Source organism: Giraffa tippelskirchi, chromosome 8 (genome assembly GCF_054371585.1).
Source record: "Giraffa tippelskirchi isolate mGirTip1 chromosome 8, T2T-mGirTip1v1.2.pri, whole genome shotgun sequence".
NCBI lineage: Eukaryota > Metazoa > Chordata > Mammalia > Artiodactyla > Giraffidae > Giraffa > Giraffa tippelskirchi.
Window position 1 is genome coordinate 65,271,621 of NC_137282.1, and position 15,014 is coordinate 65,286,634.

The window sequence follows — 15,014 nt, forward strand, 5'->3', positions numbered from 1 at the left end:
GCCTAAATTGTCAATACAATCCGACGAAAAAGCCCCGATACGGACATCCAAGGTTGTGTGAAAGGAAATTAGACGAGCAAACTAGGATCCTCAGGAGAGTATCGGAGAAGGCGATGGCGACCCACTCCAGTACTCTTGCCTGGAAAGTGCCCTGGACAGAGGAGCCTGGTAGGCTGCAGGCCATGGGGTCGCGCAGAGTCAGACACGACTGAAGTGACTTAGCCGCAGCGGCAGCAGCAGGACAGTATGCTATTGGGAATACAACAACACACACAGATCCAGATCGATGGAATCAAGTTGAGGGTCCAGAAACAAACCCCGGCATCCATGGTCAACTCGTCTCTGACACAGAAGGGGAGAATATCCAAATGGGAACAAGAAAGCCTCTTCAATCAATGTCCATGGGAAAACCAGACAGCTACATCTGAAGAACGCTATTGGTTTTGATCTCACACCACCTCAATATCGGGGAAAACCCTCACCCTAAAGGCTGATGTCATGAGATAGCTAGAAAGAAGCGTAGGTCAAAGGCTCCTTAACATCAGAGTCTCCTTGCCATTTGCTGGGCGGAGGTAGAAATGGGTCTCTTCAAGTAAGGGAAAGAGGGAAACGAAGTACACCAATGGGTTTCCATCCAATGGAACCTCTTCACAACAGAGAAGCTAAGCATTCACAAATGCAAAAGATAGGAAACGGAACATGAGAGACTCCTTGCAAGTGGTGTATCTGAGAAGGGGTTCATATGGAAAGAGACGAAGAATGCACAGCACTCAGATTCCAAGAAACACCACCACCACCCTTGACCCTTCCCCCATGACCAACTCCGACCTAAAGCCTTTCTCTCCCTCTAACCTATCCCTAAAACATAACCCTCATCTAATCATATACATGTGCATTCCTAGCATCCATCCATCCACACACGAGAGAGAAAGAGGAAGACACAGACTGAATCGAGAAAGGAAAAGAGAGGGACACAGCCAGAGAGAGACACGGAACCAAAGAGAGGAAAGGAGTCGATGGCCCAGACTTTTCATCACTCTGTCTCGAAGGTAGAAGCAATGACAGCGCCCATCCACCCCAGAAGGGGGAAAAGGACGGAAGGTTTGGAGAGGAAAAGACAAGAACCCAGGGATCCATTAGAAGCTCAGCCACCCGCAGAAGCCGAGCTGGGACACTTGAACAGAATCTCAATGCAAACAGAGGACCAGAAACTTGGCTACTCTTTTCTATAAGAGAGGGAGACCTTCGAGTCTTCCTTTCGGTGCTCCAACTTGGATGCGGGGTCTCAAAACAGTCAGGAGGGGGAGTGCCTTTTCCTGGGTTCCACGGCGCATCCAGGCCTCGTTCTGCCCCATTCTGTGCTGTGTCAGCCCTGGATGGAGTCTTTCTTTCTGAAGTCTCAGCGCACAAGCTCCACGTGATATCGGCCCCAGGTGGAAAGGCATGGAGCTGCTCGTAGGCCGCCAGACCTAGGAAACAGATGGGAGAATGACCCCCTCTCTGCAGATGGAGAGACTGGGGAAACCCTGAGGGGCATATGCTTGTCCAGGGCCACACCACTTATGAGAAGAAGGAGCCTGGTCTGAGAGCAGCGGGGTCCTCGGAGCTCAGGCCCTGGCTGCACCCAGGCCTCCCCAGGGCTGTGGGCTGGGCTGTGTGGCTGTCACTGTGCCTGCACATGGCCTAAGGGGGGTGGTCGAGCAGTCAGAAACCCAGAGATTCCCTTGGGAAGTTTTGGGGAAGGGACCTCAGCACGAACCCCAGGAAATGATGTCACCTGCCGGCAACAGAACCCAACAGAACCCGCAACCCGGGTATCCAGGCCTCCAGAGCGGAGAGGAGCCCCCAGCCAGATCACTTGCTGCCAGGATGTTCTGCTGTTTGCCCCTGCCCAGAGCCCGGGGCCGCAGGAGAGCTCACAGGCAGTGTGCGTGGGCACCCTGTCGACGTTGGCTCAGGGCACCCCCGAGAGGCCTCTGGCCCTTTGCCCGGAGAAACAGAAAGGTAACACGGGGAGCCCCAGGCCGGGCCAGGCCACCTCTCCCATGCCACCCGGAAACACCGGGTCCTTTGCCTGTGTGTGTGGATGCGGGTTTCTCGGGGTGTGTCTCCCTCAAGGAAGCCCAGGCGGATGTGGGGTCAGAAGCCTGCGGACAAGTTGTGTCCACACCCCAGGGGAGAGCAGGCTGGGTGGGATGGGGAGAGTGCGGGCAGCGCCGGCCGCCCAGGCTGACCTCACACCCTCAGGTGGGTCTCTTTCCTCCCGGGTGGGGATGTGAGCAGACACACGTCTCTGACCCTTCTGGGAAGAGAAGTTCGAGCAGGCAGAAGCAGCGGCTCCACTGGCCGGGCCCAGCTCGGAAAACTCCCAGCACGGCTGGCTGACGGTCACTGTCGTTGCAGAGCTTCCCACGTGATGAGGCCGAGGACGGGGACACCCCGTCCACCTCCTGGAGGGAGGGGTCGGAGCACCACCCCCCCGCCCGTGAGGCCCAGTGCAGGCTCCAGGTGAGCGTGCCCACGGAGGCATCAGCCCCACCGGGGGCGAAGCGGAGGCGGGGAAGGCCTGCTGCCGAGACACCGCCCAGGATACACCCGGCGGCCCAGTCTGAGGCTGCCACGGAGCTCAGCACACCCGGCTCCGACCCAGAGTCCCGAGAACCCCGGCCTCTGAGGCAGCAGGAGGACCTGGAGCCCAGCACGCCAGAGCACAGAGGTGAGGACGCTGGGGCTGGTGCACGGGAGTGTGTGGGGAGGGGGTGCTGAGCTACACAGGGACGAGTCCCCGAAAGATGCTGCTGGGCCTGCAGCAAGCGCTGGCCTCACACCCCCACCCCCATCTTGCACACTTCAGTCCCAAAAGACATCCGACGCTGGGTATTCTTTGGGAATCTCTTGGAAGCTTTCTGTCCCGGGATACGCACATGCCAAGGCTGGCCTGTGGGTAAACTTTGCTTCTCCCCCAGCTCTAGCACTGGCCTCCAACTGGAACCAGGCTCCACTTCCCAGACCTGTCCCTACAGAGGTGGTGGCTCCAGGTGCAGGACCCAGGAATCCACCGAGGGCAGATGGAGAACCGAGACTTGCCCTCGCAGAGACACCAGGCCAGCTGGGTACTGGCCAGCACACCAGGCAGATCGGATCTCCGTGCCTGCAGGACCCCCAGCTCCAGGCACTGATGTCCCACCCCCTCAGCGAGAACCTCCACTTCCACGTGCACCTGTACCTGCTCGGGCTTTGGCAGGAGAACCCGAGGCAGAGGAGGAGTCACCGCCTCGGCAGGGAGAGCCTGCCCTGGCTCCCGCGCAACACCCAGACGCCGACGATGACTCACCCGCCCCTGCAGGAAGAACGAGCCCCCGCTCTGGACAGAGACCCAGAGCCCTTGCCGGAAACACCACGTCCAGGGCAGCGGTCGGCTCTGCAGCCTCCATCCCTGTCTGCTCACCGTGGACGCCGGCAACTCGTTCTGCCCCCAGGGGACATGGAGTTCCTTTCCCCTGAACTGCTTTGCATTTGGTTTGTTTCCACCTTTCTGGTGATGTTTTATTGTTTGTATGGTTTCGTGTATTTCTGTTGGTTAAGTTGGGATTAGTAAACTTTTTCATCATTGTTGCAATTTGGGAACACTGTTGTGTAACTCTGGTGATACTGTGTTACCATCACCACTTTGTAGTTGCAGACCCCTTCCATCTTTATGCCCCACCCGCCAACAAAGCCTGGATTCAAGGCAAGCACGCCCTGTTCATCCCTCCCCCCCGATCCTGAACACAATTTCATCTTTTCTTTCTGCATTCCTTCCTATATTCTTGGTGTCCCCAATCAATGCCTCTCAGTGAAATGACTGAAGGAGTTTTTTTCGGACTCTCCACCTACTGTAAGACTCCATTGGAGAGTTCTCATTTTTATGTCCTTTGAAGTAGCCTTTGATAGCTGAAAGGACGGTGTACGTCCTTTCAAGATATCATGTGCCAAACGAAGCCCTTTTGGCAAATGCCATCATTATCTCCAGGCAGGCATTGCTGTTTGAAGGGTGACATCTCAGCCAGAAGGCAGAGGCTGAGCTCCTCTTGTGGCACCAGCTCCCAAAAGAAGCCAAGAAAGGGAGCTGGAACAACAAACCACCCCAACGCCCAGGAAAGCGTTCTTCACGACAGAAGGCTAGAAAATGACCCAACAACCTTGTGGCCCAGAACCCCTCTAGAAAAATCACTGTTCCATAAAAACGAGAAACACATGGGAAGTTCCAAGGAGAGGCAATGCCCATGGCCAGTGTACTTTAGAGACGGCCTGACCGCTCCGGGGAAGACACGCACCGACGGAACCCCTTGGGAAACAGCAGTGATAGTCCTCACCGTCGTAAGGGTTTCCTCTGGGGACAACCTGCCCTGGGCACCACATGAGGGAGCAGACCGGCTTCTCTTCCTCTGCCCCCACACCATTCACTCATGAAGGCAGCTCAGGTGTTCTCATGCCCTGCCTGCCTGCCTGCCTGCCTGGCTCATCCGTGAGCTGTGCCCACCTCCAGGGCAGGACTCCACCTTCTCCTCTCTGTGTACCGTGAATCTGCACACAGTGGGCTTTCAGAACCTTAGGAGACTTGAGCCATTCCCACTCGAGCCAGAACCCTCCCCAGGAAGGAAAACAGCTGTGGAGTCATTTTGGCCCCAGCACTGGTTCCCAAACCCTGGCGGCTCCTACAGCCTCTACGGTGTGAAGAGGGAGGTCCCTTTTGACAGAGATTTCCGGCTGTCAGATCTAAGCTGTTGTTTCACTGTCAGCTGTGTCTCTTCCGTTGCAGCCAGGTGGGCCACGCTGCTCCAAAGGAGCTCACAAGCTGAGTTGCAAGGGAGGAATTGGGAGGACAGGGATGGCTACAACGTGCTGCAAACTGAGTGAGGGTCCCCACAACCCTCAGCAAAGGTCTGTGGCGTGCAAGTGGGGAGTAGAGGGCCCCCAAGTTCCAAAGGAAGGGAGGTACTCGGGAGCTAAAGCCCTTGGCTGCTGTGGTAGCAGCTGCAGATGGCAGCTCGTCCACAGTGCACTTCGAATGAGGTCATATGAGCGGGACTCGGGAAATGGCTCCGAAATCCAGAGAAAGGGGTCAGGGTATGTGGGAATCCGGCGGGGGTGGGGGGTGGATGAAGGAAGGTGTCCTTCCTCTCTCCAATGCAATTTGGTTTGGTGAGTCTCAAAGCTACCAGATGGCACTTCCCAAGTCAGGCCCCCGCAGGAATCAGGGTGGGCTGCGTGCCTCGGCCCCTGCCACAGGGACAAGCCACACCAGTGGCCTCCCTGAGCTCAAATGGCCGGATCTGGGGGTTCTGTCTGGGTGCACACCTCCTTGCTGTGGCCAAGTTCCCCCCTTCTCTGAGCACCAGCTTCATCCTCTCGAATGAGGACATCGATTGCTACCTTGGCACGTTACTCTCTTCATCCTGTGAAGACTCATTAGGCTTATCCTACAATTACTAGCTGGCCCGAAGAGATATCTCCTGAATCCAGATTAAGCGGGAGTCTCCCAGGCTCATCTGGCATGTCTTCCCTGAAGTCTGCCAAAACCCACACCCTTGCATTTCCAGGGACTCCCCTTAGCCAGCTGGGCAGAAAACCCAGCATGGTTCAAACAAGCTGACAGACAAGCGGGAGAGGACTCACGGGCAGACGGCCTCCCTCAGGTCTCGGGTGGAGCTCTGGGACCACAGCAGCAACGGGCCATCCCAGCCCCTGGGCTCAGCAGTGCCCTCATTCTCAGGCCGGCGGCTCTGCCCTGAGGGGAGCAGGAAGGTCACCAACTGCCGCAGGCGGACCTCAAGCCCCTCCCACTGCTGGAGCCTGACCTCCCCCGGCCCCACCCCTTCCCCTACCCCAGCAGGACGAGAGCTCGTCTTCCCCTGGCTTCCAACGTGAGGCCCGACCCTGGGCCCCGATTGGGCACTGCCCCAGTCCGGAGCCAATCACAGTGGCCAGGGAGGTGGAACGCACCGATTGGCCAGGGCCAGGTCATGTGACCATGCTCCCCAGGAAACTCAAATATTACCAAGATTCCCTAACAAACCAATGAACGAAATTATCCAGTAAAGGCAAACCGTACTTTTTAATGAGGCCAAAGTGACAGAAAAAAAAAAAAAAAGCTTCACAATGAACTGCTCAAGGAAGCTACTAAATAAACTTTCAGAAAAGTTAAGTAGTATTTTTTTTTTTTTAATAGGGTGACGGAGAGCTATACCTTTCCCATCTATGTGAATTTAGGTTTAAACTAGATTTCCCTTGGCTATTATATAAGACAAAAAAGCCCACATCACCCCCTTTCACTTCCCCCACCCCCAAAAAGGGTTTTAGTCTATTGAATTTTTGTGTCCTCAGTTGTGTCTGATTCACGGCAACTCACGAACTCTACACAGCCAGGCTCTTCCGTCCATGGAATTCAGGGCAATTTTTTTCTGTCACAGTAAATGCCCACCCTGGGTGATCCAAAGGCAAGGGCTCAGAGGATCCTGAGAGACTAACTCCTTTCAGCTGAGCACAAAGCTGGCTCCTCACTGGGATGCCTGTGGCCTGGGGCTCCCAGAGGGGAGAGCAGCACTCGCCCCACCGTGTGGTCACTGCTGGAAGTGCAGGCTGCTCCTCACTCCCCCTTGACAGTGTCCCTGAGGGCAGAACAGTGTGAATCTACTCAAGATGGAAACGCAAACTCCGATGCAACCGAACTTCCCACAAGGTCTCCAAAACCACTCAGGAAGAGGGAATTGGAAACTGCAGGGCATGACATGAATGCAGATGGAGACTTGACACTTTACATCGAGTTCACTTCCAGTTATCCCTAGACAAAGTTTCCATGAAAACTTGTCACAAATCTAGAAGAACAATGAGCAGAAACCGGACACGTGCTTTGAGTCTTCACACACAAAACTAAAAGGCAGTCCACAAAACAACCCAGAGAATACAGTGGACTTTGCAAAATCAAAGATATCTACTGTGGGAAAGACCTCATGACAAAAGCAAAAGACAGGTCATACATCGCGAGATGAATGAGTGGAAACACAAAGCTTCTCAAGGATGTGTCTCCAAACAGACAAAGAACACCAACACAACAAGCCTGTGAAAACTAGGGAAAGGTCTGAAGGGACACCAGACTGAGGAAGACACACACAGAGTATCCCGGATGATGTCCAGCACAGAGGGCCTGAAGAAACAACAGTCTAGTTGCACTCCCTCGGGCCTGTGTGACCCTGGATGAGGCCTCTGTTTCCCGGTGGCTCTGAGAGATGGACAGGGAGGAAGGGGAAGAGAAATCACTTGCATTTCTAATACTCACAGCAAAGTCTTCCAGTGAGAAGGGAATTATCACCCCCACTGACAATGCCATTCACTGAAGTGATACCCACGAGTCCATCTAACCCAGAAGGGAAGGAAGGACCTGTTCTCACAAAACGGTGAGAGATGGAAGAAGGAAGATCAAGCCCACACCAATCGCTGCAAAGAGAAGCTGTGCTCAGGGCTTGAAAGAATTCCTATTGGGAAAATGATGTCACAGCCCCACAAGGCAATCCACAGCTTCGATGCTATTCCTCCCAAAATGCCAATGCATTTTCGCACCGAACAAAGAATTGCAACAGGGGTTTCGGAAACAGAAAAGAGCCTAAATTGTCAATACAATCCGACGAAAAAGCCCCGATACGGACATCCAAGGTTGTGTGAAAGGAAATTAGACGAGCAAACTAGGATCCTCAGGAGAGTATCGGAGAAGGCGATGGCGACCCACTCCAGTACTCTTGCCTGGAAAGTGCCCTGGACAGAGGAGCCTGGTAGGCTGCAGGCCATGGGGTCGCGCAGAGTCAGACACGACTGAAGTGACTTAGCCGCAGCGGCAGCAGCAGGACAGTATGCTATTGGGAATACAACAACACACACAGATCCAGATCGATGGAATCAAGTTGAGGGTCCAGAAACAAACCCCGGCATCCATGGTCAACTCGTCTCTGACACAGAAGGGGAGAATATCCAAATGGGAACAAGAAAGCCTCTTCAATCAATGTCCATGGGAAAACCAGACAGCTACATCTGAAGAACGCTATTGGTTTTGATCTCACACCACCTCAATATCGGGGAAAACCCTCACCCTAAAGGCTGATGTCATGAGATAGCTAGAAAGAAGCGTAGGTCAAAGGCTCCTTAACATCAGAGTCTCCTTGCCATTTGCTGGGCGGAGGTAGAAATGGGTCTCTTCAAGTAAGGGAAAGAGGGAAACGAAGTACACCAATGGGTTTCCATCCAATGGAACCTCTTCACAACAGAGAAGCTAAGCATTCACAAATGCAAAAGATAGGAAACGGAACATGAGAGACTCCTTGCAAGTGGTGTATCTGAGAAGGGGTTCATATGGAAAGAGACGAAGAATGCACAGCACTCAGATTCCAAGAAACACCACCACCACCCTTGACCCTTCCCCCATGACCAACTCCGACCTAAAGCCTTTCTCTCCCTCTAACCTATCCCTAAAACATAACCCTCATCTAATCATATACATGTGCATTCCTAGCATCCATCCATCCACACACGAGAGAGAAAGAGGAAGACACAGACTGAATCGAGAAAGGAAAAGAGAGGGACACAGCCAGAGAGAGACACGGAACCAAAGAGAGGAAAGGAGTCGATGGCCCAGACTTTTCATCACTCTGTCTCGAAGGTAGAAGCAATGACAGCGCCCATCCACCCCAGAAGGGGGAAAAGGACGGAAGGTTTGGAGAGGAAAAGACAAGAACCCAGGGATCCATTAGAAGCTCAGCCACCCGCAGAAGCCGAGCTGGGACACTTGAACAGAATCTCAATGCAAACAGAGGACCAGAAAGTTGGCTACTCTTTTCTATAAGAGAGGGAGACCTTCGAGTCTTCCTTTCGGTGCTCCAATTTGGATGCGGGGTCTCAAAACAGTCAGGAGGGGGAGTGCCTTTTCCTGGGTTCCACGGCGCATCCAGGCCTCGTTCTGCCCCATTCTGTGCTGTGTCAGCCCTGGATGGAGTCTTTCTTTCTGAAGTCTCAGCGCACAAGCTCCACGTGATATCGGCCCCAGGTGGAAAGGCATGGAGCTGCTCGTAGGCCGCCAGACCTAGGAAACAGATGGGAGAATGACCCCCTCTCTGCAGATGGAGAGACTGGGGAAACCCTGAGGGGCATATGCTTGTCCAGGGCCACACCACTTATGAGAAGAAGGAGCCTGGTCTGAGAGCAGCGGGGTCCTCGGAGCTCAGGCCCTGGCTGCACCCAGGCCTCCCCAGGGCTGTGGGCTGGGCTGTGTGGCTGTCACTGTGCCTGCACATGGCCTAAGGGGGGTGGTCGAGCAGTCAGAAACCCAGAGATTCCCTTGGGAAGTTTTGGGGAAGGGACCTCAGCACGAACCCCAGGAAATGATGTCACCTGCCGGCAACAGAACCCAACAGAACCCGCAACCCGGGTATCCAGGCCTCCAGAGCGGAGAGGAGCCCCCAGCCAGATCACTTGCTGCCAGGATGTTCTGCTGTTTGCCCCTGCCCAGAGCCCGGGGCCGCAGGAGAGCTCACAGGCAGTGTGCGTGGGCACCCTGTCGACGTTGGCTCAGGGCACCCCCGAGAGGCCTCTGGCCCTTTGCCCGGAGAAACAGAAAGGTAACACGGGGAGCCCCAGGCCGGGCCAGGCCACCTCTCCCATGCCACCCGGAAACACCGGGTCCTTTGCCTGTGTGTGTGGATGCGGGTTTCTCGGGGTGTGTCTCCCTCAAGGAAGCCCAGGCGGATGTGGGGTCAGAAGCCTGCGGACAAGTTGTGTCCACACCCCAGGGGAGAGCAGGCTGGGTGGGATGGGGAGAGTGCGGGCAGCGCCGGCCGCCCAGGCTGACCTCACACCCTCAGGTGGGTCTCTTTCCTCCCGGGTGGGGATGTGAGCAGACACACGTCTCTGACCCTTCTGGGAAGAGAAGTTCGAGCAGGCAGAAGCAGCGGCTCCACTGGCCGGGCCCAGCTCGGAAAACTCCCAGCACGGCTGGCTGACGGTCACTGTCGTTGCAGAGCTTCCCACGTGATGAGGCCGAGGACGGGGACACCCCGTCCACCTCCTGGAGGGAGGGGTCGGAGCACCACCCCCCCGCCCGTGAGGCCCAGTGCAGGCTCCAGGTGAGCGTGCCCACGGAGGCATCAGCCCCACCGGGGGCGAAGCGGAGGCGGGGAAGGCCTGCTGCCGAGACACCGCCCAGGATACACCCGGCGGCCCAGTCTGAGGCTGCCACGGAGCTCAGCACACCCGGCTCCGACCCAGAGTCCCGAGAACCCCGGCCTCTGAGGCAGCAGGAGGACCTGGAGCCCAGCACGCCAGAGCACAGAGGTGAGGACGCTGGGGCTGGTGCACGGGAGTGTGTGGGGAGGGGGTGCTGAGCTACACAGGGACGAGTCCCCGAAAGATGCTGCTGGGCCTGCAGCAAGCGCTGGCCTCACACCCCCACCCCCATCTTGCACACTTCAGTCCCAAAAGACATCCGACGCTGGGTATTCTTTGGGAATCTCTTGGAAGCTTTCTGTCCCGGGATACGCACATGCCAAGGCTGGCCTGTGGGTAAACTTTGCTTCTCCCCCAGCTCTAGCACTGGCCTCCAACTGGAACCAGGCTCCACTTCCCAGACCTGTCCCTACAGAGGTGGTGGCTCCAGGTGCAGGACCCAGGAATCCACCGAGGGCAGATGGAGAACCGAGACTTGCCCTCGCAGAGACACCAGGCCAGCTGGGTACTGGCCAGCACACCAGGCAGATCGGATCTCCGTGCCTGCAGGACCCCCAGCTCCAGGCACTGATGTCCCACCCCCTCAGCGAGAACCTCCACTTCCACGTGCACCTGTACCTGCTCGGGCTTTGGCAGGAGAACCCGAGGCAGAGGAGGAGTCACCGCCTCGGCAGGGAGAGCCTGCCCTGGCTCCCGCGCAACACCCAGACGCCGACGATGACTCACCCGCCCCTGCAGGAAGAACGAGCCCCCGCTCTGGACAGAGACCCAGAGCCCTTGCCGGAAACACCACGTCCAGGGCAGCGGTCGGCTCTGCAGCCTCCATCCCTGTCTGCTCACCGTGGACGCCGGCAACTCGTTCTGCCCCCAGGGGACATGGAGTTCCTTTCCCCTGAACTGCTTTGCATTTGGTTTGTTTCCACCTTTCTGGTGATGTTTTATTGTTTGTATGGTTTCGTGTATTTCTGTTGGTTAAGTTGGGATTAGTAAACTTTTTCATCATTGTTGCAATTTGGGAACACTGTTGTGTAACTCTGGTGATACTGTGTTACCATCACCACTTTGTAGTTGCAGACCCCTTCCATCTTTATGCCCCACCCGCCAACAAAGCCTGGATTCAAGGCAAGCACGCCCTGTTCATCCCTCCCCCCCCGATCCTGAACACAATTTCATCTTTTCTTTCTGCATTCCTTCCTATATTCTTGGTGTCCCCAATCAATGCCTCTCAGTGAAATGACTGAAGGAGTTTTTTTCGGACTCTCCACCTACTGTAAGACTCCATTGGAGAGTTCTCATTTTTATGTCCTTTGAAGTAGCCTTTGATAGCTGAAAGGACGGTGTACGTCCTTTCAAGATATCATGTGCCAAACGAAGCCCTTTTGGCAAATGCCATCATTATCTCCAGGCAGGCATTGCTGTTTGAAGGGTGACATCTCAGCCAGAAGGCAGAGGCTGAGCTCCTCTTGTTGCACCAGCTCCCAAAAGAAGCCAAGAAAGGGAGCTGGAACAACAAACCACCCCAACGCCCAGGAAAGCGTTCTTCACGACAGAAGGCTAGAAAATGACCCAACAACCTTGTGGCCCAGAACCCCTCTAGAAAAATCACTGTTCCATAAAAACGAGAAACACATGGGAAGTTCCAAGGAGAGGCAATGCCCATGGCCAGTGTACTTTAGAGACGGCCTGACCGCTCCGGGGAAGACACGCACCGACGGAACCCCTTGGGAAACAGCAGTGATAGTCCTCACCGTCGTAAGGGTTTCCTCTGGGGACAACCTGCCCTGGGCACCACATGAGGGAGCAGACCGGCTTCTCTTCCTCTGCCCCCACACCATTCACTCATGAAGGCAGCTCAGGTGTTCTCATGCCCTGCCTGCCTGCCTGCCTGCCTGGCTCATCCGTGAGCTGTGCCCACCTCCAGGGCAGGACTCCACCTTCTCCTCTCTGTGTACCGTGAATCTGCACACAGTGGGCTTTCAGAACCTTAGGAGACTTGAGCCATTCCCACTCGAGCCAGAACCCTCCCCAGGAAGGAAAACAGCTGTGGAGTCATTTTGGCCCCAGCACTGGTTCCCAAACCCTGGCGGCTCCTACAGCCTCTACGGTGTGAAGAGGGAGGTCCCTTTTGACAGAGCTTTCCGGCTGTCAGATCTAAGCTGTTGTTTCACTGTCAGCTGTGTCTCTTCCGTTGCAGCCAGGTGGGCCACGCTGCTCCAAAGGAGCTCACAAGCTGAGTTGCAAGGGAGGAATTGAGAGGACAGGGATGGCTACAACGTGCTGCAAACTGAGTGAGGGTCCCCACAATCCTCAGCAAAGGTCTGTGGCGTGCAAGTGGGGAGTAGAGGGCCCCCAAGTTCCAAAGGAAGGGAGGTACTCGGGAGCTAAAGCCCTTGGCTGCTGTGGTAGCAGCTGCAGATGGCAGCTCGTCCACAGTGCACTTCGAATGAGGTCATATGAGCGGGACTCGGGAAATGGCTCCGAAATCCAGAGAAAGGGGTCAGGGTATGTGGGAATCCGGCGGGGGTGGGGGGTGGATGAAGGAAGGTGTCCTTCCTCTCTCCAATGCAATTTGGTTTGGTGAGTCTCAAAGCTACCAGATGGCACTTCCCAAGTCAGGCCCCCGCAGGAATCAGGGTGGGCTGCGTGCCTCGGCCCCTGCCACAGGGACAAGCCACACCAGTGGCCTCCCTGAGCTCAAATGGCCGGATCTGGGGGTTCTGTCTGGGTGCACACCTCCTTGCTGTGGCCAAGTTCCCCCCTTCTCTGAGCACCAGCTTCATCCTCTCGAATGAGGACATCGATTGCTACCTTGGCACGTTACTCTCTTCATCCTGTGAAGACTCATTAGGCTTATCCTACAATTACTAGCTGGCCCGAAGAGATATCTCCTGAATCCAGATTAAGCGGGAGTCTCCCAGGCTCATCTGGCATGTCTTCCCTGAAGTCTGCCAAAACCCACACCCTTGCATTTCCAGGGACTCCCCTTAGCCAGCTGGGCAGAAAACCCAGCATGGTTCAAACAAGCTGACAGACAAGCGGGAGAGGACTCACGGGCAGACGGCCTCCCTCAGGTCTCGGGTGGAGCTCTGGGACCACAGCAGCAACGGGCCATCCCAGCCCCTGGGCTCAGCAGTGCCCTCATTCTCAGGCCGGCGGCTCTGCCCTGAGGGGAGCAGGAAGGTCACCAACTGCCGCAGGCGGACCTCAAGCCCCTCCCACTGCTGGAGCCTGACCTCCCCCGGCCCCACCCCTTCCCCTACCCCAGCAGGACGAGAGCTCGTCTTCCCCTGGCTTCCAACGTGAGGCCCGACCCTGGGCCCCGATTGGGCACTGCCCCAGTCCGGAGCCAATCACAGTGGCCAGGGAGGTGGAACGCACCGATTGGCCAGGGCCAGGTCATGTGACCATGCTCCCCAGGAAACTCAAATATTACCAAGATTCCCTAACAAACCAATGAACGAAATTATCCAGTAAAGGCAAACCGTACTTTTTAATGAGGCCAAAGTGACAGAAAAAAAAAAAAGCTTCACAATGAACTGCTCAAGGAAGCTACTAAATAAACTTTCAGAAAAGTTAAGTAGTTTTTTTTTTTTTAATAGGGTGACGGAGAGCTATACCTTTCCCATCTATGTGAATTTAGGTTTAAACTAGATTTCCCTTGGCTATTATATAAGACAAAAAAGCCCACATCACCCCCTTTCACTTCCCCCACCCCCAAAAAGGGTTTTAGTCTATTGAATTTTTGTGTCCTCAGTTGTGTCTGATTCACGGCAACTCACGAACTCTACACAGCCAGGCTCTTCCGTCCATGGAATTCAGGGCAATTTTTTTCTGTCACAGTAAATGCCCACCCTGGGTGATCCAAAGGCAAGGGCTCAGAGGATCCTGAGAGACTAACTCCTTTCAGCTGAGCACAAAGCTGGCTCCTCACTGGGATGCCTGTGGCCTGGGGCTCCCAGAGGGGAGAGCAGCACTCGCCCCACCGTGTGGTCACTGCTGGAAGTGCAGGCTGCTCCTCACTCCCCCTTGACAGTGTCCCTGAGGGCAGAACAGTGTGAATCTACTCAAGATGGAAACGCAAACTCCGATGCAACCGAACTTCCCACAAGGTCTCCAAAACCACTCAGGAAGAGGGAATTGGAAACTGCAGGGCATGACATGAATGCAGATGGAGACTTGACACTTTACATCGAGTTCACTTCCAGTTATCCCTAGACAAAGTTTCCATGAAAACTTGTCACAAATCTAGAAGAACAATGAGCAGAAACCGGACACGTGCTTTGAGTCTTCACACACAAAACTAAAAGGCAGTCCACAAAACAACCCAGAGAATACAGTGGACTTTGCAAAATCAAAGATATCTACTGTGGGAAAGACCTCATGACAAAAGCAAAAGACAGGTCATACATCGCGAGATGAATGAGTGGAAACACAAAGCTTCTCAAGGATGTGTCTCCAAACAGACAAAGAACACCAACACAACAAGCCTGTGAAAACTAGGGAAAGGTCTGAAGGGACACCAGACTGAGGAAGACACACACAGAGTATCCCGGATGATGTCCAGCACAGAGGGCCTGAAGAAACAACAGTCTAGTTGCACTCCCTCGGGCCTGTGTGACCCTGGATGAGGCCTCTGTTTCCCGGTGGCTCTGAGAGATGGACAGGGAGGAAGGGGAAGAGAAATCACTTGCATTTCTAATACTCACAGCAAAGTCTTCCAATGAGAAGGGAATTATCACCCCCACTGACAATGCCATTCACTGAAG

At 55.1% G+C, this 15,014-nt stretch overlaps 2 protein-coding genes and 1 long non-coding RNA gene across 3 annotated transcripts in view; 2 read left to right on the forward strand and 1 right to left on the reverse strand.

Moving 5' to 3' along the window:
- The window catches only part of LOC145517948 (uncharacterized), a 91,365-nt gene that overhangs the window by 39,762 nt on the left and 36,589 nt on the right, over nucleotides 1-15,014 (reverse strand). Inside the window, exons 11-14 of the long non-coding RNA XR_014062434.1 lie at nucleotides 13,300-13,411; nucleotides 8,884-9,109; nucleotides 5,659-5,770; nucleotides 1,244-1,469 (exon numbers count right to left, since the gene is read on the reverse strand). This is a non-coding gene — a long non-coding RNA (uncharacterized LOC145517948). The remainder of the gene's footprint in view (nucleotides 1-1,243; nucleotides 1,470-5,658; nucleotides 5,771-8,883; nucleotides 9,110-13,299; nucleotides 13,412-15,014) is intronic.
- Nucleotides 1,835-3,619, forward strand: LOC145517941 (uncharacterized). The gene is made up of 3 exons (XM_081521281.1): nucleotides 1,835-2,004; nucleotides 2,404-2,716; nucleotides 2,967-3,619. The coding sequence occupies exons 1-3, from the start codon at nucleotides 1,870-1,872 to the stop codon at nucleotides 3,593-3,595; spliced, it is 1,077 nt and encodes a 358-aa protein (XP_081377407.1). The 5' UTR covers nucleotides 1,835-1,869; the 3' UTR covers nucleotides 3,596-3,619.
- On the forward strand, nucleotides 9,475-11,259 carry LOC145517942 (uncharacterized). The gene is made up of 3 exons (XM_081521283.1): nucleotides 9,475-9,644; nucleotides 10,044-10,356; nucleotides 10,607-11,259. Exons 1-3 carry the CDS (start codon nucleotides 9,510-9,512, stop codon nucleotides 11,233-11,235), a joined length of 1,077 nt encoding a protein of 358 aa, XP_081377409.1. The 5' UTR covers nucleotides 9,475-9,509; the 3' UTR covers nucleotides 11,236-11,259.